At 36.0% G+C, this 27,144-nt stretch overlaps 2 protein-coding genes across 4 annotated transcripts; one reads left to right on the plus strand and one right to left on the minus strand.

The window, feature by feature from the left end:
- The first annotated feature begins 1,566 nt into the window (after positions 1-1,566).
- Positions 1,567-11,009, plus strand: LOC106078884 (quinone oxidoreductase-like). 3 transcript variants are annotated; one of them, XM_013239947.2, is made up of 9 exons: positions 1,567-1,681; positions 3,945-4,068; positions 5,359-5,511; positions 5,873-6,036; positions 6,695-6,746; positions 7,311-7,460; positions 8,261-8,359; positions 9,662-9,757; positions 10,285-11,009. In XM_013239947.2, the coding sequence occupies exons 2-9, from the start codon at positions 3,949-3,951 to the stop codon at positions 10,447-10,449; spliced, it is 999 nt and encodes a 332-aa protein (XP_013095401.1). In that variant the 5' UTR covers positions 1,567-1,681; positions 3,945-3,948; the 3' UTR covers positions 10,450-11,009. The 3 variants fall into 3 exon arrangements, with proteins under 3 accessions (XP_013095401.1, XP_013095402.1, XP_013095403.1); XM_013239948.2 differs by having other exon boundaries at positions 1,584-1,710; XM_013239949.2 differs by lacking the exon at positions 1,567-1,681 and adding an exon at positions 3,696-3,830.
- Positions 11,010-13,086: 2,077 nt separating this feature from the next.
- On the minus strand, positions 13,087-24,238 carry LOC106078889 (zeta-crystallin-like). Its single transcript, XM_013239953.2, has 9 exons — positions 23,985-24,238; positions 21,587-21,700; positions 21,230-21,379; positions 20,213-20,376; positions 20,026-20,077; positions 18,759-18,908; positions 17,952-18,050; positions 15,315-15,410; positions 13,087-13,292 (listed from the first exon to the last, which is right to left on the minus strand). Exons 2-9 carry the CDS (start codon positions 21,677-21,679, stop codon positions 13,125-13,127), a joined length of 972 nt encoding a protein of 323 aa, XP_013095407.2. The 5' UTR covers positions 21,680-21,700; positions 23,985-24,238; the 3' UTR covers positions 13,087-13,124.
- Positions 24,239-27,144: the final 2,906 nt, after the last annotated feature.

Raw genomic sequence — 27,144 nt, forward strand, 5'->3', positions numbered from 1 at the left:
GATTTTGAAAAATGAAAAAAATTTATGTGGAACTTTGCTGAAAATGCTAAAAAATATAACTATGATACTAAGATAAATAGTAAGCCAATAAAAATAATCTCAACTTAGATTTTATTATCTCATGTAAATGGAATGAAATGAAAATCAATTTACTAACTGTGAACTATTTATTTTATTTTAAAATATGTAACATTTCACTATTCAATAATGCCAGGGATAATATTACCAAATTATTATTATTCCTTTTGTATAGCATGTCTATAGCATTCTCAGTGTGCTTTAGTCAAATCTCTTGTGAAATGTTGGAAGGGGTATCAGGGAGAAGGTTTCTGTGCACTACTTTTATGGGTTCAGCAAAAACAACTTGGCTCGATTCAAATCTCAAATGAAAAATCTCTAGTCTACATTAGATATGTAGCTGAGGTGGTATCTGGGAGAGGGTTACCTTGCTACCTTTAGGCACTCAACTGGAGTCAAATTTTGTAATTAAAAAAATTCTAAGTCTTCAGTGGGATTAGAACTTGGACCTCCATAGATAGCCAAGTGTTTATGCCACTCACTCAAACATCCTACAATTAACATCAATAATCTATCTATACTAATCTTGTAATAATGGCCAACAAAGGTTAAAGAAGTTGATGGCAATTAATAAACAAAACAAAAATGAATCTTATCCAAAAGAAATTCTAGAAAAAGAACAACTAAATAAACAAGGTATATAAAATTATTTCAAAATCAATTACTCATTTATGTGTAATAATAGGGTAAACTAAACAATAGTATTTTATTAGTCATTGATAAATAAAGAAAAAATGGGGATTGAACTCACAACGTTTATGTTATTAGCACAAACATCATATAAACTGAGTTGACTAGGCATAATACAAATATGAGAGAAATTTTAGCTTGAAATAAATGATTTTACTTCCAACTTTCACATTCCAACTTCCTTACAATGAAGAAAGTGTAAACTGATGTTAGGTATTGTAAAAAAAGATTTTTAAAAATATTGATAAAACTAAAAAATCATTAGTTCAAAACTCATACCCAAACTTGAAAAAAAATTTTTTTTTTTGCCTCTGAAACATGCCCTTGTGGAGTCTCACCAGAGAATGCCAACCATGTCTTCTAAAATTGCATTCTTTACTGAGAGGCCCAGAAAAAAATACTCACCAATAGAAAAAAAACTATGGAGAACTGCCTGATCTGGAAACAACTATTCAGTTCATCTCAGATGAGATACTATATGACCTCAACATGATAATTTACCTAGTTAAACATAGAAGAGATATTTGAATAAAAAAGTAAACCACTTTAATGTTGGTTTGTCTGAACTTTTAATTAGGCCCTACATTATTTTATTGGGGCTGTTTCAAGAGATACAGTCCATCATAAGTGTATCTAGGGAAAAAAAGTGGTTAAATATTCATTATTCATATTTTCATAGACATCATGAAGGGGAGAAATAGTGATGGTCAATTTATTTTACAAAGCACCTGCCTAGAACTTTCAATTTTGTAGTTGGCAACAATTTTCTCACTTCAAAGATTCATGTATATATAGCTCAGTGATGCCTAAATCATTTTGACCTTTCACCTCATGTTTTGGTATAGACTTCGTCCTACGAACCAGCTGTGTAGATCTTGATTCTAAACTCTAAACTAAACCAAACGTTGAAGAAGTAAACAACTTAGATATAGGACTGATTAGGTCTACTAGATTATTAATTCTATTAATATTATTACCATTCTATCAAGTTCTAGAATCTAGATCTCGCTTATTAGGTCTACCATATCCAAGTTAATCCAATCAACCAATGCAGACAAAAAGTGAAAAACACTAAACATTAAACAGTTCACAAATTTCTAAAGTCAATTTAGAATTTAGCTAAGGGTAATTTATCTAGATCTATAATCTGTGTTTAAAATACAGACGTTACTTCAAAAAACTAAAAAGATGATGATTGACTAGATCTACTCTGGACTAGTCTAGACTCTAGTGACACTCTATCTATAGTCTATTCTCTGAGTATTTTTACTATTTACTCTATTCAAACTTTTAGTTCATTATGATTTGTTACAAGATTTCAGTTTAGAAGGTTTCAAACTTTTGTTCTAGATCTATAAAACATTCAAAAAGATGACACATTGTGACTGATCAGTGTTGCCTTTGTATGGTAGGAATCAGAATTGTAAAATAGTCAGGAGAATATTAAAGTAATTTTGCCTTGTGTTGTGCAGTCTCTTGTACAGGATTATGTCCATATTAATTACCCCAATTTCCATTACACCCTTTCTCTTCTTAAGATTTTTGCTTGTGCTTCAAATATTTATTCATAATCTAACGGCTATATGGGCATGCGAAAAACAATTTAACAAACATGAATTACCACTGTATAACTTATTAATTATAAAATATGCACAATTCAAATGGGGTGATAGAAGAGAGAAATTGAAAGAATGACATTGATTGGTTTGTAAAATAAGTAAAAATTGGATATTCATGCTCAAAATAAATTCTATCCCACGCTCTTGTTTGAAGACGATGAAAAGTGCAGCTAGCTTTAGCCAGATGGCCATCTACTTTTCTCAAAAGTGAATCTCCATTGGCAGCATGGGAATAACTCTGCAATTACAACTAAATCTCAATAATGTAGTAGTTATTTCCCTTATTAAGTGCCAAACAAAATAACTAATCACTAATAAAGAATAATTAATTGACTTATTGGTTAATTTTTTAATTGATTTTATGTTTTGTTAGGTACAAAAAAAATTTGTTTTAAGTTTTAACTTGATCTGAGAATGTGTGTGGGGGAAATAATTTGTACAATTATCTAAGTGGACCAAACCCTACTTGTTTATCCATATCTGTAAATAGTGAAGGATTAATTTCCCTTGTTGGTATCATACAAAATAATCAATTGCCAGTAATTAATTGACTAATTGTTTTTTACTGATTCCTGTCTTGTCAATGCCAATGAATATTTGTGCAAAGGTTCAACTTAATCCTAGAATGGATGTTCAAACTCTTTACAAGACAGACAGACAGAATTAATATTAGATTTGTAAATGGGTAAAGCCTTTGCCACTAACATTTTTTTTCCATTTTTTATATAATTTTTTTGGATAGAGGTGTCATTTTTTCATCAATCTAAGAACATGTCTGGGGACTACAACTTTTGAAAATAATATTTAGTAATGTTTCGATTGTTTAAATATGAATTATTCTGTGCCATCTTCTGTACTGGGCACATGCCACTCTAATGGATAGGGAAATAAAAAATGCTGTGTCATTGTTGGGTTTATACCTCATGTAATGTCTGATTGGAAAACAGCTTTAGTATGACCTCATAATCATCTTATGGATTGGTTCACTAATATAGAATCGAGATTTGAGATGTGGCACTCATTTGAAGTGAAACTAACTAATCTGTCTATACTGTAAATTCTAAATTGCTTTTAAATAAAAACTTAAATAAAAATAAAGTTAAACACTATGGTGTATCTATTTAAATGTTGAGAACTCAAAAAAAAATATTTTGAACAACGGTAAAGAAAAATTTGGATACTTAAAAAAAAATGGTGTGGTTAAAAACAAACAACTACAACAACAACATTGATAATAAAACTCATTCCTCATATCTTTTTTTTTCTCTTCACATTGTGACCTTCACAATTTTATGATAGCTAAGAGGTTTTCATTTTTCAGTATGTTAACATAGTAATGACTATGCATGATTTTGAAGAATGGTTTATCAAAAGGCAAACTAGACCAAAGTTTTATGATATCATTGTGACTAGTTGAAACTTAATAAAGCTGTTGACCACAAAGTAATACTTTTGTTTCCTACTTTGTAATTGCATGGTAATTTTATTTTTATGTTTTTTATATTATTGTTGTCTTTATATGTATGGATGTGTTTTTTTGTTTGTTTTTTTTTTCAGCTGTATGATCACTAGACGTTTCAGCTCTCTAGTCATGAAGGCCATAAGAGTTGCAAAGTTCGGTGGAGTGGAGAATTTGAAATTAGAAACTGATATCCCGATTCCAATACCATCAGACTCAGAAGTAAATATATTTTTTTATTCTAAAACAACTAAGTTCATTAGCTGCAAGTATAACTTGAAGACTAGAATCATCATAAAAAATACTATTTGTTTTATCCAGTTTTATCAACCTCAAGCTGACTTTTTCATTTCTGAATTTTCATTTCTGAGTAGTTCATGTTAGACCTGCCAATTATTAAAGTAAAAGTTTCCCCTTTCAGATCTTGCAATCTATGGGGCAGATGATGTTAAGGTCATCTGTTTCTGTGGCCAATTGTTAATGAGCATGGTGTCATGTGGCCAGCACAACAACCAAAAAGTCAGGTACCCATTAGAGTTGGGTGGACTCAGGGGCGCCCTAAAAATCACTGAGATTCGAACCCAAGACCTCAGAAGCCAAGTGCTTAAACACTCAGCCTGCAGACCTATCTATAGTTTCAAAATAATTGTCTCATTGTTTTTCATCTCTAGTAATCTTGTCCACCATTAGCAAAATTTCTTTTAGTACTATGTTAAGAGACACTGATATTCAAATGTATCTTTACCTGATAGAAAAATTAATTTGATCTCATTTAAAAAGTATAGCTTGTACAGCATGGTTGTCAATGTCATTTGTCCATGTTATTTTCAGAGAAGAAAGTACAGTTTCCGCAGGTTTATGGCCTCCAAGATTGCCTGATCTGCTTGCGATTTTTATTTATGGGGTAACTGAACTCTTTCAGTGTGGATTATTTTGACTGAAAAAATAAAGGAGTTTTCCGGGGTGAAAAAAAATGTACAACAGGGGGCTGATTTACTAATGAAACTAACTTAACTTTCTTATTTTGCTAGATAATCTAACATATTTTATTATTTTTTTTAATGGAAAATGAGTTGGCTACAAAAGTGTTAAAAATAAAATAATTTTTTTAAAGAAATTTTTTTTATTGAGTTTAAACTGAATAGAGAAAAAGGAAATATATATTAAACAAATTGAGTCAACCTTTTAATTATAATTTCAATATTGCAAAATCATAAACACATTTTATTTCTAGCAATTTCATAAAAGATGAATAAATGCAATAAGAAATTGTATTACTTAAATTATTTTGTGTCCCGTGAAATAAACTAAAAAAAGAGGAACCACTCACACAATGTAGTCATAGCAGGCCTCTTTTACCTTGGCCACCCTGCATTAATAGTAAAAATAGTAAGATTTCTTTTAGTACTTGGTTAGATCAATACCCAAGCTGAAGAATATGTCAGAAAGAACAACACATTTGATGTCATGAAAAAAATTATAGCTTGTCAATGTTTGTTTACATTAAATTAGGTTCTCATTAAGATACATGCAGCTGGAATCAATCCAGTGGACACATACATTAGAACAGGAACCTATTCTAGAGTACCCCAGCTACCTTACACACCTGGTCAAGATGCCGCAGGCGTTGTGGAAGCTGTTGGTGAAGGAGTAACTCAGTTTAAGGTTTGTTTTCCATGTTAAGGTTTAAATTTAGAGCTTGTCTTGTTAGAATCTAAATAAGATTATCAAATATTTTGTATAACAGTTAGAAAAACAAGCAATAGAAAAAAGAATACTTTTTTAATACAAAGCTTCTCTAAGGGAAGGAACCGCTGTATTACCATTTATACAGCCTAACTCCCTTTTTTGCTATATAAAACAAAATTGCTTTTTTTTTTAAATTATTTTTTTTTGTTTTTCTTGTTTATGTTTTAGAACAACCAAATCTTTTTTTTTTGTATACAAATATATCAGGATAAAACAATACTACATTAGCCAGGGGTAATGGTAAATGATGAGTTCTTTAACTTTTGTGAACTTTCAGAAAGGGGATCGAGTGTTTACAATGACAAGTGTCAGTGGGACGTATGCCGAATTTGCCACGGCCAATATAAAATTTGTGGCTCATCTAGATGACAAACTTTCATTTGCTCAGGGAGCATCCTTTGGTGTGCCCTACTACACTGCTTACAAGTCACTATTCCTCAGGTAGATACTTATGTGCTTGTGGGTAAGATGTTCCTGGTAGATTTATGTGTAGCTCAGGTATTTTGTACATTATAAGTTATCATTCTACTGACTATTCTGAAATTCATGCTCACCTAATTTCCCTTTGTTTCTTTTGAAGAAATAATTTGTAGGTAATATTGATCTTTTTTGAATATTTTTCCTATTTAGTCGTTAATTATTGGGACCCACATATTATTTGTGGGCATGATAAGGTAAAGTGCTTGGTATTCATACAAAGAGGTCCTGAGTTCAAATCCTTGTAAAGACTGGGATTTTGAACTTAACAGGATTTTAAGGATGCCCCTGAGTCCACCCAGCATTAATAGGTACCTGACATATGTTGAGAAAGTAAAGGTGGTTGTTCATTGTGCTATTTACTGTTGACCATGGAGACAGATGAACCTTACATCTTCTGCCCCCATACATTGCAAGGTCTGAAAGGGTGACCTATATATTATTTAATGAATTTTTTTGATTAGTAAAATTATCTAGAGAAAAATATTTTTTGCTGTTTGGAAACAGTCAAAATACAATTTAACAACCATAAACACAGAGAAAAAAAAGATGTTTTTTCATTTCATGTCATCATCATTTCGTTATGTTTGTAAGACACATCTTTTTGTTTTTTTCCTTTCAGAGCACAGGCCAAGCCTGGAGAGACAGTTCTAGTCCATGGAGCCAGTGGGGGAGTAAGTTGCACACACATTACTTTCACAGCATAACATGTGCACAAAGAGTTATTCTAAATTGCATAACATAAACACAGAAAGCTATTCAAAATTATTTTTTGTTAATGGCTCACAAATGTTAAGAAGCTTATACTATCAACAAAATTACAATTAAAACTGAGTGGTGCTTTTTTTTTCAATATAAAATAACTGTTAGAATTGGACAATTCTGATTTGTGATATAAATTAAATTTGAAGTTTTATAAATAATTTTTAAACTGCCCTTTTAAATAGAACTATTAACTCGTATATTTTTTTTTCATAATTCCTATTTTTTATAGAAGCCATTGTCCTAGCTTAATGTGAAATTGCTTTTAACATCTATTGTTTGATTGTTCTATTAAGTACAAATTTGTTTTTGTGATAAAAATGAAAGCATGTATTTTTTTAAATTTATTTTTTTTCTGTCCTTCATACCTGCAGTCATTTTTGAGTTAAGTAATATTTTTATTTGCTGATTCTTTATTTTGTTTTTGTGCTATTATTTAATTTTTTTTTTTTGGTTCAACTATTGCATCTGCCCAGGTTGGCCTAGCAGCTGTTCAGTTGGCTAAATCTCATGGACTACGTGTGGTAGGAACAGCTGGTACAAAGGAAGGCCTGGATTTGGTGAAGAAAAATGGAGCAGACTTTGTGTACAACCATAGGGAACCAGATTATTTGGACAAAGTCATAGTAAGCTCTTGTGTTTACTTACTAAAACTTAGATATGATCCTCCTGCATCATTTAGTGCATAGAGAGGTAAAGCTCTCTCCATGAAGATTAGTTGAAGGCAACTTCTACAGCCTTTTCCTAACTATTGTCTACAGATTTTGGGGTCTAAATAAAATGTGATGCCATGCTAAAACAGACAGCCTGATATTACTTTAAATGTTTAGAGAGAGAGAGAGAGAAAAAAAAATCATTTCAAAGTAAACGTTACACAAATTTATATGTAAAATCATCAGTAGAAACACCAAAAGCTAGTGAATAGAATTAAATATATACAATTTAAACTTGGTATGGATAATTTTTTTTCTGTTATGAAAAGAGTCGATGTGTGTGTGTGGGGTTATTCTATATGATCTATAGTATGCAAGCCTAATGAATGTGCCAGATAGATCTGTTATATTTTACTTTTACTTTTAATCATTTCTTTAAAATTGCAGTTCATATTAACTGAACAATTTCTATATTTAAAAAAAAAAGTAATTGAAAAAAATAATTGTCTAAATATAATAGTTAAAATTAGCTTTTTAATGCAATGTCTTGCAGATATCCAAAATAACCATAACTGTTATTTTAGATTTCGTTTGTTTTGTTATACCAATGCCAATTATCACTCACCATTAATTGATCATTTCTATTTTTTTTGTTAATTAAGATGAACTAAATTGATGTATTTTATAGTTACTTGAATAATTTACTTTCAACAATAGCACACATTTATACAGCACATTTACTAGTGGTCTACAAACTTATTTTCTCTGCACAGAAAGAAGTGGAAGGAGGCATTGATATAGTGCTAGAGATGTTGGCCAATGTCAATTTACAGAATGATCTGAACATTGTTAACTTCAGGGGAAGAATTGTGGTGAGTTTTCTTTTTGTTCTACAGACAGTTGCTTCTTCTGTGTCACATGTGGCAAAATATGTAGGGTCTTCCAAGGCTGGGGATGCTCTCCCCTGTGGGTCAGCATGATGCCCTCTATTGGGACATTAGTTCCCTCTCGTGCACCTCCCCAGTAGTGAAAGTGTCATGTGGATACCACATTATATGCAGTGATCCAAATCCAGCATGATCTTGTAATTTCAGACAGCACTGGGAGTAAAGAGACACTATTTCATGCCTATTCACTGAGAGAGATCCTTCTCAGTGTCAAAGGGTTGAGTGTGGACAGTCAGCTGCTCCAACTTAAATGGACTTTATCTAAGGGTCTTCATAGCCTTGTGAAATCTAGCACTCTTCATGCTTGAGGACAAATGTCTTATTTTTGTAATTAAGTGAAAGATAAATGGATTGTTCTTGTTAGCTATTTAAACACTTGGTATGCAGCTACCTAAACATTTTTAGTGCAGTGGGGGCACTGTGAGTCAAAGTTTGGCCTGAACCATGCTAAATAAGAACAAACTCGACTATTGCCCATTTTGTACTTAACCAAGTCTTGTCTTAGACCTCATTCTAATAATAAGTGATAGCCTTTGAGACTGAAATTTATAGAAGAAATTTATTTAGCTATGCAGACCATTAATACCCTGAGCTTATTAGGGTCACAATAGTAATTCGAGACATATTTAAAAACATTACAATGTTGATAAAAGCAGAAGAAAAATAATTTTTATTTGATTGGTTGATTCATTTTGTGAGCCGCATTGTCGCTCTGGAAACTGTATGTAGTGAGAATAGTTTTAATCTTTTAAAATAGTTTCTTTTTCAGGCTATGCGATCTATAGGGCAGATGATGTAAAGGTCATCTGTTTCTTTGACCAACAGTTAACAGGCAGGGTGTCATGTGGCCAGTACAATGACCAACCGCCTTTACTTTCCACAACTAAACTTAGGTACTCATTAGAGTTGGGTGGACTCAGGGGCGCCCTAAAAATCCTGACACTTAGCCACCGCACCCCTTTAACCACTTAGCACCTATAAATAATCACTCACTAAGAAAACCATGAACTTGTATCATACTGGTGCTGTAGTGATACAGGCAACAATGGCTTTCCACTCCTCATATTTCATAGCTATCGGATTTGTCATATATACAGACAGGATGGTTGACTCCTGCCTGCTTCCATAACCTGTTTTTCATCTTATCACCTTTTTCCACTTGCATTTTTTCAGTAGGTGCTTAAGTGTATTTCAGAGATCTAACATGAGACATTATATATTTTACAGGTGATTGGTTGCAGAGGCTCTATTCAGATTAATCCTCGACTGAGCATGGGTAAAGAAAGCAACATAATGGGTGTGGCACTGATGACATCAACAGAGGTCAGTAAATAAATGCTGTTGCATTCTCTCAGTGATAAAATATTGTGACATTCAGTTCTATAGAATGCTTGTAGGCAGTTAAACGTTTTACTGTACAGACAGACAGACATACAGAGTGAGTTGATATAAGCTTTGTAACAAAGTTTTCAGTTTCCCAATTGAAATACATCCAATATAATTGAATTCAAAAGATACCAGTGCCTCCAATATAATTGTATTCAAAAGATACCAGTGCCTCTGATATAATTGTATCCAAAAGATACTTGTACCTCTAATATAATTGTATCCAAAAGATACCAGTGCCTCCAATATAATTGTATCCAAAAGATACCAGTGCCTCTGATATAATTGTATCCAAAAAGATACCAGTGCCTCCAATACAATCTTGTGTTTAACTGTATGCAGCTCTTTTATTTTTAGGTACCTACTATTCTTTTTATTGTTTGTTGATGATTATCTCCCTTGTTTGTCTGTACCTTATTATTTTAAGTATTTTTCAAGTTTTTCTTGTTTGTCTGTGTATTCAGGCTGACTGGAAAGAGATGCATGCTGCCCTACAGGCTGGTCAGAGGACAGGTTGCCTTGTCCCACACATTGGTAAAATCTATTCCCTCAAAGAAGCTGACAGGGCACAAAACGATGTGATCAATAATGCAGGCACATTTGGTAATCTTGTTTTACAGATTGCCTAAATTTACCTTTTGGTAATCTTGTATTACAGATTGCCTAAATTTACCTATTGGTTATCTTGTATTACAGATTGTCTAAATTTGTCCTAGTTGGTTTTGCTACCCTTTTTAAATCCTTTGAACCATCTTATGGTATTGAAGTTTTAATTAGGCTGGACTATTCATTTATTCAACTCTCCTATTGGATTTCTTACACTATTCTATTACTCAAGTCAAGTGTAAATATGTGCAATGATTATCATTTCAAGAATTGTTATTATTTATATATATATTTTTATATATCAGTCATTTTCTTAATTTCACTATTTTTACCAAAACATGAAACATAACAAATGGAGTTTGTATTTACTCTCCTTTTTGTGAAGTAAATGGAGATATAAATAGAAATAGGGGAGCTAAGTACTATTAATTATCTTTGCTCTTCCCTTTGTAATTCTACCTTGTAAGTGGCCATAGAAACAGATGAGCTTTACATCATCTGCTCCCATGAAGAACCTGGACTGAAAGGGTACATTTTTACAACCTGGTCAAGAAATGAAAAAATAAAACAATGAAATTAACAATTTTACTGAGTTCATTTTTAATTGCTATCAAAATTAAGCTACTTTTATAAAATTTTGGTTGATTGCCAAAATAGATTGATCATATCCTGATGCTTGCTACAAAGTAAATGTCCAACAAAGCTTCAATGTATACATCATGGGCTATTTATAGGTTGTACAGTCTATTTTATATAAATGTACACCAGGTTTTGATAAATTAAAACTTTTCATAAAATTCAAAATTTCATTTCATTTAAAAATAAAACAATTATTATGAATGAAAACGGAGGCGCTGTGGCTGTGTGGCAAGTGCTTGGCTTTCAAACCTGGAGTCCCAGGTTCGAATCCTGGGGAAGACTGGGAGTTCTACTTTAGGGCACCTCTGAGTCCACCTTGCTATAATGAGTACCTGACATTAGTTGGGGAAATGTAAAGGCAGTTGGTCATTGTGCTGGCAACATAACAGCCTCATTAATGGTGAGCTATAGAAACAGATGACCTTTCACCTGCCCACTAGATCACAAGATCTGAAAGGGGAACTTTACTTTTAGTATGAAGGAAAATATTTTTCAAAGTGTTTAAATCAGTTATAAATAACACGATTAAACTTGTTATAAATATGCTAGTTTTCAAATTATGTGAAATAAACTTTAACTAAGGCTACATACATAAATTACTATGTCTTTACTGCCTGTCTGATCATGTCATTTACACTTGTAACTCATCGCAGTTGTCCCGAGTCTTAACTCTGCCTGCCACCATTTCTTACCTCCCTACAGCAAATTAGAGGTATGATGTCATAATCTTTGTTCTTATACTCAAGTCAACCCTTTTTTTAACCTCACTTATATCAAGTCACTCCTTGGGTCTGTCTGGTCAAAATCATTGACATGTTATTTCTCCCACTTCCCATTCTCAAATCAATTCCAAACAATGCCAGCTTTGCCTAATTATTCATTGTCGACGACAGCACATGAATCAAGCAAAAAAATTAACCAATTAGTCATTAATTGATTGATTCAAAATAACTGATGTAATTTCACTCCAAATATAATCAAGGTTTTTAACAAATATTTTATATTTAACTTATTTCTTTTGTTAAACTAAGCTACATAACTCCAAAATCAGATTTTTCTAAAAAAAAAAAAAAAAAGAAAATAAATCAAACAAGCATTTCATATTATCTAAGTCATATTGCACTAAAAAAATACCAGAAGATTTGAAACAATTTTTACTTCATTAATCAAAAACAAAAAATTCAAATAGTCCTTGTATGTCAGAGTTACAATGTCTTAGAATATTACTTCATTATAATAATGTAATAATGATAGCAAACTATCAATGTTTGTTGGCACACAACACACAATCATCATAATTGTTACCTATATAACAATATCTATGCATCATTAACAATCATAGCAATAACAAATAAGGACGAAGTAAGTAGTCATACCAATAGTTGTTTAACTAATAGAAAGGACAGAGGCTGGAAGTAGATGAAACGCCTGAAGGTCAATAGTCTAAATTGTCCCTTGAGAAACCAAATGAAATTGGATGATGACTTTGAGAGCTTTCTGCAAAGCTTAGTTGGGAACGACTGTATTAGACTGTTCTTCTAGAATGTTGTACATCACCCAGAGGTTAGCCAAAGCATTGGGACACTCAAGTAGCTGAAGGAAACATCTGAAAGATCTGACCAGAAAGAACACAACAACATTTGCTTCTTTTTAGATGAACACTTTTTCTCAAAGAATAAAATTGTCATTTCTCATGGACAAATGGTTTTAAAAAAGATTTTCTTCCTGTCAGATAACCAAAGTGCAAAATAATATTTTTATCTAATCATTATAAAGATTCTAGTCCTAGAGTTGCACTATTATTATTATATTTGTTTTTTATGGCTCTGTGGAAAAGATACAATACACTTTCCCGTACAAATAGTCATGTGTCTTTTGATAAGTACCTTGTTATTAAATACATTGGATCCCAAACAATAGCATAATCTATATGTTGGTTTTGTTTGAGTATATCTTTCAAATATATATATATATATATATATATATATATATATATATATATATATATATATATATATATATTTGGTTCGGAGAAATTAGTGTTTGTTTCATTGAAGTTCTACTTTGATGTGTCCAATACAAGTTTTCCCAAAGTACCAGAATTGCTAATAATGTCTTTGTGGGCCTGCCCAGCGTCTTCCAGCTTGTATTCCTTGGCAATGATTGGCTTAATGTGACCTTTCTGTAGGAGCGCATTGACAGCCGATTTCAATTCTAGCCATTCATCCTACAAAAGATAAAACAAGAGACAAAATATATAATACACATATCTGTACGAGTTTTTTTTTTTTTGGTGTGAAACCAATTTTCTAGCTCCTAACTTATGGAGGAATAGATGCAGATGTCGGAAACTTGCATTGATAAAGCTCGAGCAGCTGAACAACGTCCGGGGATCCAGGGAAATAAGCACCACCATCAAGATCAGGCTCTTCAACACCTTGGTAAAGCCAATACTACTCTAGGAGAGGATAACAGAGATATGTGGAGAACCACTATCACCACCATGAACACAAAATCCAGGTATTCATCAATACCTGCCTTAGGAAGATTCTTATGATCCGCTTGCCAGACAAGATCTCAAATGAGGAACTGTGGCAAAGAACAAAGCAGCAGCCCATTGAAGTGGATATCCTTCACAGACGCTGGAGATGGATAGTCGCAAGCCTGAACCCAACATTACAAGACAAGCCCTCACATGGAACCCCGATGGCTCCGCGATTAGGAAGCAGTTACCAAGCAGATGGTCAAGACGTGGAGACAGCTGGGGAGTCTCGCCCCAGAACAAAGACGCCTGAGGAAGCTAGTTGGTGGTCCATGCCCAAGACGTGGAGACAGTTGGAGAGTCTCGCCCCAGAACAAAGACGCCTGAGGAAGCTAGTTGGTGGTCCATACCCAAGACAGTTAGGAGGTCTCGCCCAGAACAAAGACGCCTTAGGAAGCTAGTTGGTGGTCCATGCCCAAGACGTGGAGACAGTTGGAGAGTCTCGCCTCAAAACAAAGACGCCTGAGGAAGCTAGTTGGTGGTCCATGCCCAAGACGTGGAGACAGTTGGAGAGTCTCGCCCCAGAACAAAGACGCTTGAGAAGCTAGTTGGTGGTCCATGCCCAAGACGTGGAGACAGTTGGGAGGCATCGCCCAGAACAAAGACGCCTGAGGAAGCTAGTTGGTGGTCCATGCCCAAGACGTGGAGACAGTTGGAGAGTCTCGCCCCAGAACAAAGACGCTTGAGGAAGCTAGTTGGTGGTCCATGCCCAAGACGTGGAGACAGTTGGAGAGTCTCGCCCCAGAACAAAGACGCCTGAAGAAGCTAGTTGGTGGTCCATGCCCAAGACGGGACCACAGGCAGAGATGATATTGAAAAGCATGTTTCTATTTTCTGTACATGTATTTACTATTTTGGTCCTATTAGAGATTTGTGATTTTATATGAATTCAATAATAGCTGGTCAGCGGTGGTCTGATATGTAAAGCTTATGTTTAGGTTACAGTGTTTGAATTATTTTGATTGTCAGTGAATCCATGCTAAAAGGTTAATTATTAAAATATAATATTCTCACAAGATATTATATGTATACCTCTTTCCCCATTGCTATGAATTTAATTATCTAAAGATACTAGTTTTCAAAAGTAAATGGACGTCTTCTTTCTTTTAATACAAGATCTTTTCTTATATAGTACAGACGTTACTTCAATAAAGATGATAACGTCCTACGCGTCATGCATTTAGTCTTACATATTAACCAATGACCTAAATTCTGCCAAGTCACTGGATTTCCTGGGTGGCTCAGGCAATCCATTCTATGCTCTAATAGCACTAGGGAAGAAGGAGTATTTGTACAAATTTGTCCTAGCATATGGAACGAGGAATGTGCCTTTATCTTTGTGTCATTGTGAGTGTGGACAAAACGTGTGATTAAACATAAGGTCTACCAAAAAATAAATACATACATCTGTATACAAATACAAGATGTTCACATGGACATAACGTGCGATAAATGCTACTAAATATTATCACATTGTACGCTCATACGCTGAGGAAAACAGGGGAAACCACTGAATAAATAAGCACGACGTCTGAGGAATACCGCAGTTACCCTTCTTGTTTTTTTTTCTTATTTCTCAGATTAAAAAAAAAAGAGTAAGAGAAATACGACCCTAAATGAGTTTGATAATAAGAGATGCAGCCAGTGGGAAAAGATTAGCTACTACTTCTATGGAGGACAACGAAATGACAATGTACTGACACTTACATCTGAGATTGACATCAGGGCCATTCCCAAGATACTTATTTCTTTGCCCATGGTCAAGGCTGGGTTAGTGGTGATCTCACCACGGCTGCCGACTACCTGTGGAAATAATGAACACAAATCTGCAATAAGACTGTACAATGTAATACACATACATCTAAGTTAAATATGGCGCTATATGTAGGTCTATACATAGACTGGGAAGCAGAGAGATTTTTGCATGCTTTGAGAAATCCTTTTGCTAAACTGGCACTCGTCCACTTAGGACAGCAATAATACGGAAACCGAAGTGTCTTAGGATAACATGGAGTCAAAATTTCATGGAAGACCTAAAAGTAATGGAGACAGAAGACACCAGTAGGTGAGAGACTGCAAAAATTGTAGGTTTGATGATTTCTGTTTCTTTATTGCCTGATATTTATCGATGTTAAATGATTATTCTTTCTATTCAATCTGTATCTTTTTTTTTTTCTTATATTACAATGACACAAATAGAATCATTTTGCCAAAGATGTAGCCAATATAAATAGGCTTAACTTGACAACACTCTGAAGAAATATCTGTGCTCATTTCTTCCTTCTTTATTCAAACAAAATATATACGTAGATTTTCAATTCAATAACAACTTGACTTCAATATTTTGATAATATTAAACTTTCTACTAATACAACTTCAAGTGATATAATTTATTACTGAAACAACTTCATGATACAACTTTAACTAGTGGACCCGCAACTGTTTAAGAACTCAGTACAACGTAAGAACCAGTTACAATGCAAGGACCCATTACTATGTAAGGACTAAGGACCTGTTACTATGAAAGGACCCCGGATAGCTTTCCCCAATTTAAACTTTTCTTAACCGTATTTTCCAGAATCCTAGAAACTTCTATCGAAATATTTTATTAACCGTGACCTTCTAGAAACTGACGTCTGCTATTTTATTCCCTGATCTGATGATTATAATTAACGTCTTCTGCGTCTTTTTTAACCTTACCCCGGCTTCTAGAAACAGGTCGTGACAGTCGGGACCAACATCTATGGATAGGACATACGGTGGCTGAGTGATAAAGCGCTTGGCTCCCGAAAAGGGGTGTCCCAGGTTCGAATCCTGGTGAAGTCTGGGATTTTTATTTAGTTCTAATGAATAACTGACATAAGTTGGAGAAAAGTAAAAGCGATTTGTTGTTCTGCTGGCCACATGACACCCTCGTTAACCGTTGGCCACAGATACTGATGACCACCTTTACATCACCTGCCCCCAGAGATCGCAAGGACTGGGAAACTTTACTCTGCAACATACATCGCAAGGTCTGGGAGGGGAAATGCATGCCACGTAGGACGTACTCATCTTCTTTTTTGAAGTAACGTCTGTATCATATAAGATAAGAAGATACGAATTTTATTATCTCTGTGAAGAAAGCTTCTCTTACAATGCGCACAAAGGTAAGTGAATAAAAATAACATACATCGCAAGGTCTGGGAGGGGAAATGCATGCCACGTAGGACGTACTCATCTTCTTTTTTGAAGTAACGTCTGTATCATATAAGATAAGAAGATACGAATTTTATTATCTCTGTGAAGAAAGCTTCTCTTACAATGCGCACAAAGGTAAGTAAATAAAAATAACTCCAGTCTTCATTAATCTTCGGAATCAAGAACATTTTATTTAACGCATTCATCTTTTGATTGTATTTATATGCATGTATTATGTGTGTGTACTGCAATGAACACAAGTAGACCTGTAGGAAAACACTTCTGGACCAATGAAAAGAAAACATGTTTGGGTTACGAGACCTTCATCAGCTACAAACTATCAAAGAAAACAAACAATGAACACAAATTAGGCTTCTGGCTGAAAGCCGTCTGATGTTGTAGTTGGACATTTTTATTTTCAGTAGTAGTTTTGTAGGTATGTATTATGATGTTGAATATATTAGTATGTATGTGCTCCAATGTGTCATCGCGTTGGTCCCGGGCTCGAAACCTGCCCGCTGTTATCCCTGGAATGTCAGGAAACCGCAACAAGTGAACTAGCAGCTTGTCTAATAGTTTGTGGTAGTGTGTCAATTTTTTCATAAACACCCATGCTAATAGAAAAAAAATTGAGAGAGAGAGAGAGAGAGAGAGAGAATCTCAAATGTCTGAGACTGGATTTTTTAGCATAACATTTAACAATCTTGTAGTCTTTAATTAGTTGCTTTCTGTATTGCTGGACTCGTAAGGGAAAAAAAATCCTAATCCCCTCTGATGTATAGGCCTACATATCCATGTTAATTTAAATCAAGATAAGATTTATGTTTGTTATAGTAAGATCTCCATTTTAATTGATATCAAGAAAAAGAAAGAACTATCTTCAGCGTCTCAAATAAACAAAATGTCAACTTTTATAATTTTTCTACCCCACAGTCTTGTGACCATGATCATGTGACTGGTTTGTATACAACTTTGTTGCTAAATTCCGTCCTTTTTTTCTCATTCTGTTCATAAGACATCATGCAGATTCCAACACATATGGCACATATACATGATTAGTCACACACATACACAGAGGAGCACATACATCTACACACTGTGTCAAACTAAACCAGAAAGAATGTAACACAGCAACAACAATCTCTTCAAAGCAAGTCAACTCACCACGACTCGTCCTCTATGGCCCAAGAGGTCAAGGTCTTTGTTTAAGTTCACATTGGCCAACATCTCCAGAATGACGTCAACTTTACCCTCAGTGTATTTCTGGAAGCAAGTTTAGAATTGATTGGCACGTCTTAATTAAAAACATAGTTCCATACTTTCTATTTCTAAAATCTATATTTTATAGGCCCATTGTTCTCTAAGCCAATCTTATTGGACAATGAGGATGTACCAGTATTCCTCCTTCCAGCTAAAGTATACTTACTTTACTACCCTTACCTTCTTTACTACCCTTACCTTACTTTAATACCCTCACCTTACTTTAATACCCTTACCTTACTTTACTACTCGTACCTTACTTTAATACCCTTACCTTACTTTACTACTCGTACCTTACTTTAATACCCTCACCTTACTTTAATACCCTCACCTTACTTTAATACCCTTACCTTACTTTACTACTCGTACCTTACTTTAATACCCTCACCTTACTTCAATACCCTTACCTTACTTTACTACTCGTACCTTACTTTAATACCCTTACCTTACTTTACTACTCGTACCTTACTTTAATACCCTTACCTTACTTTACTACTCGTACCTTACTTTAATACCCTTACCTTACTTTAATACCCTTACCTTACTTTAATACCCTTACCTTACTTTACTACTCGTACCTTACTTTAATACCCTCACCTTACTTTAATACCCTTACCTTACTTTAATACCCTTACCTTACTTTAATACCCTTACCTTACTTTAATACCCTTACCTTACTTTAATACCTTTACCTTACTTTAATACCCTTACCTTAATTTTATCAATATAATCTGCTTCTTTGTGATTAAACACTGCCTCCGCCCCTTGCTTCTGCACAAGGTCAAGGCCTTCTTTGGTGCCAGCAGTTCCGATCACGCGAAGACCATTGGCTTTGGCTATCTGAACAGCAGCGAGGCCAACCTGTTTGCAATGATGAAGACAGATGTCTAAATATTTTCATTTCAGAGAATGAGCCTCAAGCAGGAGCTATAGTTCATGTACTATCGAGGCATAGATGGATTGATTTATGAGCAGTTGCAGTTTTCGCGCAGCCCCTTTGACGCGAGCCGCTTTGGTGCTGGCTGTTTTAGCGTGAAAAGTTTTGACGATAATCGAGCCCTGCCTGCCGTCAATTCCCGCCCTCCTTTAAGAGGTTGGGTCTAGGAAGTAATTGTAATAATCATTAAGACATACAAACTATGAAAGGTTAGAGTCCTACCTAAGACCACGATACTGACATGCTCCCCCCCCCCACAGCCGCATAAACTAAAGGCGAAGGGTGCAAAAACGCGCATGATGAAATTTTATAAAAAAATTTGTGTGAAAGAAAAATTGTATTATTGTTTCATTAAGTTCTTGGTTCAAAAATAAAGCTCATAAACACATGATTATAATGTCAGTGACAAAACAACAATTAGGTCTACACAACAAACTTATATACCAAATCTAATGGACTATTGTTCTTTACAACAACAACAACAACAACGTTTTAACACCAACACACAAAACATAGATATGACTTATTCATTTTAGAGACACAGTAAATGAGCTTATATAGCCGGTAAAGTGGCTACTACATTTTGAACCAAAATGTCCCGCGCCGATTACATGAAATAATATTAACAATAAACTTTAAGAAAAAATGTTTGAAAAGCTTTAACAGAAAGAGAGAGAGAGAGAGAGAAAGAGAGAGAGAGAAAAAGAGAGAGAGAGAGAACCTGAAACAGAAAGAGAGAGAGAAAACAAGAATTTTTTAAAAGTGAAAACAAGAAAAAAAGAGTAAGACTGACAGAGAGAATGAGAGAGACAGTAAGAGACACAGAAAGAGAAAGAGAGAGAGGAAGAGACAAAATGAGAGAAAAAGAGAGACATAGAGAAAAAGAGCGAAAAAAACATAGAAATTAACAGATAATGAAAAAAAAAAAGACATTGAAAGAGACAAAGAGAGAGAGAGAGAGTCAGTAAGAACAATCAGAGAGAGAGACATTCCAAGCGAAAGGAAGAGAAAGAGTTAGAAAATGGGAATTAACAAACTCACTGCTCCGCTAGCTCCATGCACTAATACAAGGTCTTTAGGCTTTGTTTGCGCCCTGTAAAATGGTTGTAAAATTGACTTCCGGTGAAAGATATACAAATAGATGTAAATTCAAGTAATGAACAAGATGCAGATAAAATCAATTATCTCTCTCCTGACCCAGGTTTAGATCACATGACCCTGGTCTCACCTCATGTAAATTGCCTTCCATGCTGTATAGTAAGGAACGCCTACGCCTGCACCCTGAGCAAACGTCAAAGATTTGTCCAAGAGTGACGTCTTCTTCACGTCTGCAACAGTAAACTGAGCGTAGCCCCCAGTGACTGTCCCTGTAGTATAGACTCGATCTCCTTTCTGTATTAGAAATAAATATATAAAAGTAATACTGTGTTGTATAGACTCGATCTCCTTTCTGTATTAGAAATAAATGTATAAAAGTAATACTGTGTTGTATAGACTCTATCTCCTTTCTGTATTAGAAATAAATATATAAAAGTAATACTGTGTTGTATAGACTCAATCTCTTTTCTATTCAGATTTAACGTGTAAAAATTAAATAAATATTAGCCCCGCGGGTCTTAATGTGTGTATGACTGTCGATATAGTCTCTGATAGTGTTTTGGAAACAAACGAAATAATAATGTTATAAGTCAAGCGAATGCGTGAATGTAAAAATGGTATGAATGGAGCTATCAAAATAGCTCATCGACCTAAACCCATATTTTAAATAAAAACATTTGTTTGTAGGCCTACATATATTTAGATGTAGATCTAGAGTCTAGATACTATTACAATAGATGTAGACCAACTATTGTAAGTGTGAATTTAACTACTCAAGAAGCTTATTAATTATTGTAGGTTAGTATATTAATATCTCCCATATCGAGCCTCATGTAGCCTGTTCAATCATAGTGTGTTTACATCAGGAGTAGGGTTAGAGAGTCGGCGTGCTTGCGTGGTGTCCCGCATGGTTGGGTGACGTAGAGAATTATACATAAAGATACATATAAGTAATGATTCATTCGATTGGGAACACAAGAGACACATGAAAACAAACACAACATAAAAGACAACACAACACATTGAACACGTTGATTTAAAACAATAAGATTTAAAATACAACACACTAAATACGCAAAGACAAAGACAATGCCATCATCATTGATCATCACATTCTTATAATTAGACTAAAAACAATGAAACCTACTTTAAATTCCGTCACGCCTTCACCAACTTCTTCCACTGTTCCAGCAGTGTCCATGCCAAGAACTTTAGGAAAAGTGACTGGACCGAACCCACCCGCTCGAATGTATGTGTCCACTGGGTTTACGCCACTGAAATAAACCTTGATCAGCACCTGAAAATCGAAAACTTTTTAGACAGCATAGGAGGCCCTATAGTGCGCGTGTGTGTGTGGAGGGAGTGGCGTGTGTGTTCCATGTGTGTGATGTGTGTGGGACTTGTGTGGTGTGCGACGTTGTGTTTGACGTGTGTGTGTGTGATGTGTGTGTGTGGTGTGTGTGACTTTGTGTTTGATGCGTGTGTATGGTGGTACTATATTCACCTGTCCTTTGCCTGGTTTGGGTATAGGTATAGACTCCACTTTAAGCTCCTCAGGTCCTCCAAATTTGGAAATTCTTACTGCCTTCATTGTCATGGTGTCAGCAACTTACAGTGTCTGAAGATAGAAAAAAACAACTTCTGTTGCATTAAAATGTTTTTTGATAGGGAGTCGTTTAGCATGACTCTCCACGATAAAATCAAAGTTCACATGCTCTGGTCAATTTGTATTTGTCACAAAGAACTTATCGGCATTATGGTTTGAGTTTGGGATAAGATATTAGCTGACGTTGTCCAAGTTGGCTAGCGACATGAATATTAATATGAAGCTAAGTGCTTAAACTATGAACATACATAGAACATATACTATAGCAGCACTAGGGACCACATTTTGTAATGAGAGAAAGTGGTGAATAAGATATAGCGAAATAATAGACAGTCCTGACTAGGTCAAGGGGCGCGGTACTGAGTGGTTAAGCACTCGGCTTCTGAACCTCGGCTTCTAGATTCAAATCTCGGTGAAGACGGAGATTTTGAATTTTGGGATTTTAAGGCGCCCCTGAGTCCACCCAACTCTAATGGGTACCTGACTTAAGTTGGGGAAAGTAAAAGCGGTTGGTCGTTGTGCTGGCCGCATGAAACCCTGCTCGTTAACCGTTGGTCATAGAAACAGATGACCTTAGCATCGTCTGCCCCATAGATCGCAAGGTCTGAAAGAAGTATTTTACTTTCTTTTTTTACCTGATAAGGTCACGAACAATGGACCCTCCGATTGGATAACTACAGCGTTGCCTCTAGGTGGCAAGAGGGACAGGAGAAACAGATACAATCCAATAGATTTATTATAAAAATGTTGTTGGTAGAGTGGTTTGAACGTTTGGTAGTGTGTCTGGTATTGTGTTGCTGCTTGGCGTAGTTGTATGACTGAGTAGCTGTTTCTCAATAACTTCGACTTTGTGATTTTAACTTTATCGTCACTATTGAAGTTGTATACCACAAATACAGGCAAAGAATGAGAGAGGAAGAAAAGAGAGAGACTAGATGGAGAACTACGGAGAGATGGAGAGAGAGAGAGAGAGAGAGACAACGAGAGAGCTAAAATATAGAAAATAATAGGTAGGGGAAAAAGAGAGAGAGAGAGAGAGAGAAAGAGAAAGAAGATAAAGAGGGAGTTTGAAATAGTGAAGAACTTGTCACATTTAAAGATTTTCAGAAAATAAAAATGAAAGTAAAAGTGATTTAAAAAAAAAAAGAACTGGGGCAATAGTTGTAGGAAAGACTTGAACACCATTGTAAGACTTTGTAAGACTTTGTCTGAGCAACGGGAGATAAACCAAGCGTTTGGCTTCTGTACTCGGCTAACACCACGCAAATGAGGACAAGAATCTAGCGGAAATATGACCCCACTTCCTTTAGGTTTACATTTACATGTTAGCTCCGAAGCTTGGCTTTTACAGCTATGAAACTCATCAATCTCATTTTTAATAGTGTAGTACCCCAGAGCTCAGCAAAGTTTTTCTTCCAAAATATTACCTCTTTGAAAATTAAAAAGGAAGAGCTTTTTAAGCCATTGGGACTCCACGCTTCCATGAACTTCCCTGGGGTAGCTAACCGCGCTCAACCAGATCAGCTGAATTCGTAAAAGGACACTTCCAACACCATTGTGTAAAGCGCCCCAACATCCCAAAGTCCGGACCTGCAGTACCAGCAAGTTTTTGCGGATGCCAGAGTTGGATAGTAGTTGAACTAAATTAAAAATATAACAGCTTAGATAAACTGGCCACGCTGTCCATCATAGTACATGTTCCTATATAGTGTATATGAAAGTTTCATTTTTTTTAAGTATGGCAAACTCTTTGAATGGAAGCGGGGATAGAATGTATATTTAGAGTTACAGGTGTGCCCCCCTCCCCAATAAGCGCTATAAAAATCAATTCAGAAGCCATTTTGCCCTTGCAGGCGTAGAGGAAAGCAGCTGGCAGCAGATGTCCTCTGAATGAAACCAAAGGAAAGCTCCCACGAAACACACATTTGAGGCCCAAAGAAAAGAGCCCGCCTTAGACAGGCACAGAAAACGAAAAAAAAACTTGAATAGACCCCCTTCACCTCCCCCCTGCCGCCAGACCGACAACGGTTTTGTCTGCATCAGTGTAGCAAATTATGCATGTTGCGTGGAACACTCATCCTCAATCTTCGGAACGGAAGACACACATTTATATTTAGTCCAGATAAAATAATAATTAAAGGCCTCCGTTTTGATAGTCATAATTGGTGCAAACAACAAATATTGTTCAACAAGTATCTATGATCAGTCAATTAATTATGCTAATTGAAACATGGCGTCACATCCAAACATCCACACACACTCGAACAAGTAAACACATCAAGGTAAACTATTTTACCTGTAATCTGAATGTAGAATTGTACGATCGAGTCCAAAAGTTGTTTCAACTCCTCGTATTTGGGCTGAGATTTGATCTAGGTAACATTGACTGTAGCTTTGTAACATAACACTCTGCCAACAGTGTCTACCCAAAAGTTAGCGCGACGCAGGTACTTTTATAGAGAAGTAGACCAAAGTTGAATCATATCAGAATCGCCCAGAACGCACGTAGTAGTAATGCACTTGTATTGATTTGTTATTCATCTCGCAGTGACGAAGCAGTTTCTTGAATGTGCTTTCTGGAGAGAGAGAAAAAAATTAGAGATAAAATATGCAAAGAGATAGTTGACATTTTGTTGTTTAGGAATATAAAAATAGGAAATACAACTAGTAACAATAGTAAGGGGACAGCAGAAATCTGTTTAGAGCTGACCGTAAACCTGTTTGTCTTTTTTGTTGTCTTTTTAGGATTATATCGATCTTTAATCTTTACCTTTACCTATCCCTTAGTTTGTTGGACCGTTGGGGCACCATGCAAGATTTGTCAACCGCCTTTCACCATTCCTCTCTGTTATTTGCCTTAGTTAAAACCTCTTTCAATCGCAGGCCCGCTGTGACATAATGGGGAACCAACTATTTTTGATTACTTGTATAATTAGGAGTGATTCCCCTTATGTAGTTTATAAAAGGCCTTGCAAACTGTGTTTAGGGGCCACTTGCTCCTGAGTTACCAGCTTGACCACTTGACCTGTGTTGTGTATAGTATTTTTTCTGTTAGTGGTCGTGTGTCATGGGGTACTCGGAGAAGTGTGCCCTGCTCTGAAGATCTTTAGGCTAAGTATATCTTTAGTATTATTGTATATTATATAAGGTATTTATAAGTAGATATAGCCTCAAATGATTTCCAGGCAGTATATTTTTACCCTGATGTTCTGCATCCTGGGGTACTCCCAAATGTGACATATTTTTGTAGCCTTTCTCTGAGGGATTCAACTTTTTACAGTGTCGGCCTGTGAGTGGATGGCCCTTTATTTACACATTTATTTTACTCATGTAAATAAACTTTGTATATATGTTTATCTGCGACTTTGTAAAGTCTTTTGTTGCATACATTAGTTGAATTGTACACCTGGAGGTTATACCTAATAACCTAGGCAGTACAAGACCCCTTTATCCAAGGCCCAGGAATGCGCCCCGGAGAGGAAACTCTGGTGCTGCTGCAAAGCGGCTAAAACAACACGGGAGACAACAGTTACGGGATATAAGTCCAACTTGATTGGCGTAATGTATGGACGCCACGGGTTGTCTCTGACGGTGGGAGAGGTCTTCGCGCCTCACTGATCAGCTACCGCCCGCCTCAACCTGGTCAGCCCCCAGTCAGTTAGGTGCTGATCCGCCACAGCCTGCCTGCTCTAATGGGTGCTTAGAGCTTAGTTTAAAACGACAAGTAGGCTGGAAACTTGCACCAAGCAACAAAAGAAGAAAAATTAAACTGAAAAAGAAAATCCCTGTCATGCGACTGGCCACTTGGAATGTCAGGACAATGTGTCCTGGTCTCACTGATGATCTAAGGCAGATCGACGATGCAAGGAAGACGGCAGTTATAAACAACGAGCTAAAAAGGCTACATATTGACATTGCAGCCCTGCAAGAAACCCGACTGGCCGAAAACGGCATGCTCCGCGAGACTGACTACACTTTCTTTTGGAAAGGGAAAGCACAGGATGAGACTCGAATACATGGTGTGGGCTTTGCTGTCAAGAACAGTCTTCTTCCCATGATAGTCCCTCCAGTTGGTGGCTCGGAACGGCTACTAAGCATAAGTATGATGACAGCATCTGGAAAAGTCACTCTAATTAGTGCCTATGCCCCCACACTATGCTCGCCTCAGGAGGACAAAGACAAGTTCTATGAAGACCTCAAAGAAGCCATTGCAAACATTCCTCAAAAAGAACATATGATCCTTCTAGGTGACTTCAATGCCAGAGTAGGATCAGATCACACTACCTGGCCAGACTGTCTTGGGCTTTTTGGAATCGGAAAGATGAATGAGAACGGACAAAGACTGCTTGAATTCTGCACATACCATAAGCTCTGCATTACCAACACATACTTCAGAACAAAACCACAGCACTGTGTCTCATGGAGGCACCCTAGGTCTGGGCACTGGCACCAGCTGGATATGATACTGACACGAAAAAAGGACATTGGAAATATACTGCTGACACGTAGCTACCAAAGCGCGGATTGTGATACTGATCATACTTTAGTGTCATGCCGGACAAGACTGCTGCCAACTAAGATCCACACTTCACAGGGAAAAAGAAAATCACGCCTGAATACTACTAGCACAAAAAATCCTGATCTTTGCACCGAATTTGAGAACAAATTAGAGGAAGCTTTTAAAAACTTCTCTGCGACTGGACTTTTATGCGTGATACAATCTACCAAACATCATCACTGGTCTTTGGAAACAAAACCAAGAAAAGCGAAGACTGGTTTGAAGCTAGTCTACCAGAAATGGAAACTGCCACTACGAACAAGAGAGCAGCCATGCTAATCTACAAGAAGGATCCCACCCCAAGCAACTTAAAAAGGCTCAGAGCTGCACGTAACAATGCCCAAAGAGTAGCGAGACAATGTGCTAACAAATACTGGCAGGAGCTATGCGAAGATATTCAATCTTGTGCCGACTGTGGTAACATAAGAGGACTATATGAGGGCATGAGAAAAGCCTTTGGACCTCACACCAGCAAGTGTGCTCCGCTCAAGTCAAAAGCTGGCTCAATCATCAGCGATCGTGCGCTGCAAATGGAACGATGGGTAGAACACTATGCAGAACTCTACCAGATTGAAAACGCCATCTCACCAAATGCTGTTTCCAACTTCCCATCACTTCCAGTTTTGACGGAATTAGACGAAACGCCCTCAGTAAAGGAGCTGAGCATTGCCATTGACATGCTTGCACATGGGAAAACACCCGGAGGAGATGGCATTCCTGCTGAAGTAATTCAGGCTGGAAAACATGCCCTAATCAAACCACTCCATGAACTGCTAAGCTTGTGCTGGGAACAAGGAATGGTCCCCCAGGAATTGAAAGACTCCAACATTGTTACAATTTATAAAAATAAAGGCGACCGCTCTGATTGTAACAATTACAGAGGCATCTCACTGCTTAG

The sequence above is a fragment of the Biomphalaria glabrata genome, chromosome 16 (genome assembly GCF_947242115.1).
Source record: "Biomphalaria glabrata chromosome 16, xgBioGlab47.1, whole genome shotgun sequence".
Classification (NCBI taxonomy): Eukaryota; Metazoa; Mollusca; class Gastropoda; family Planorbidae; genus Biomphalaria; species Biomphalaria glabrata.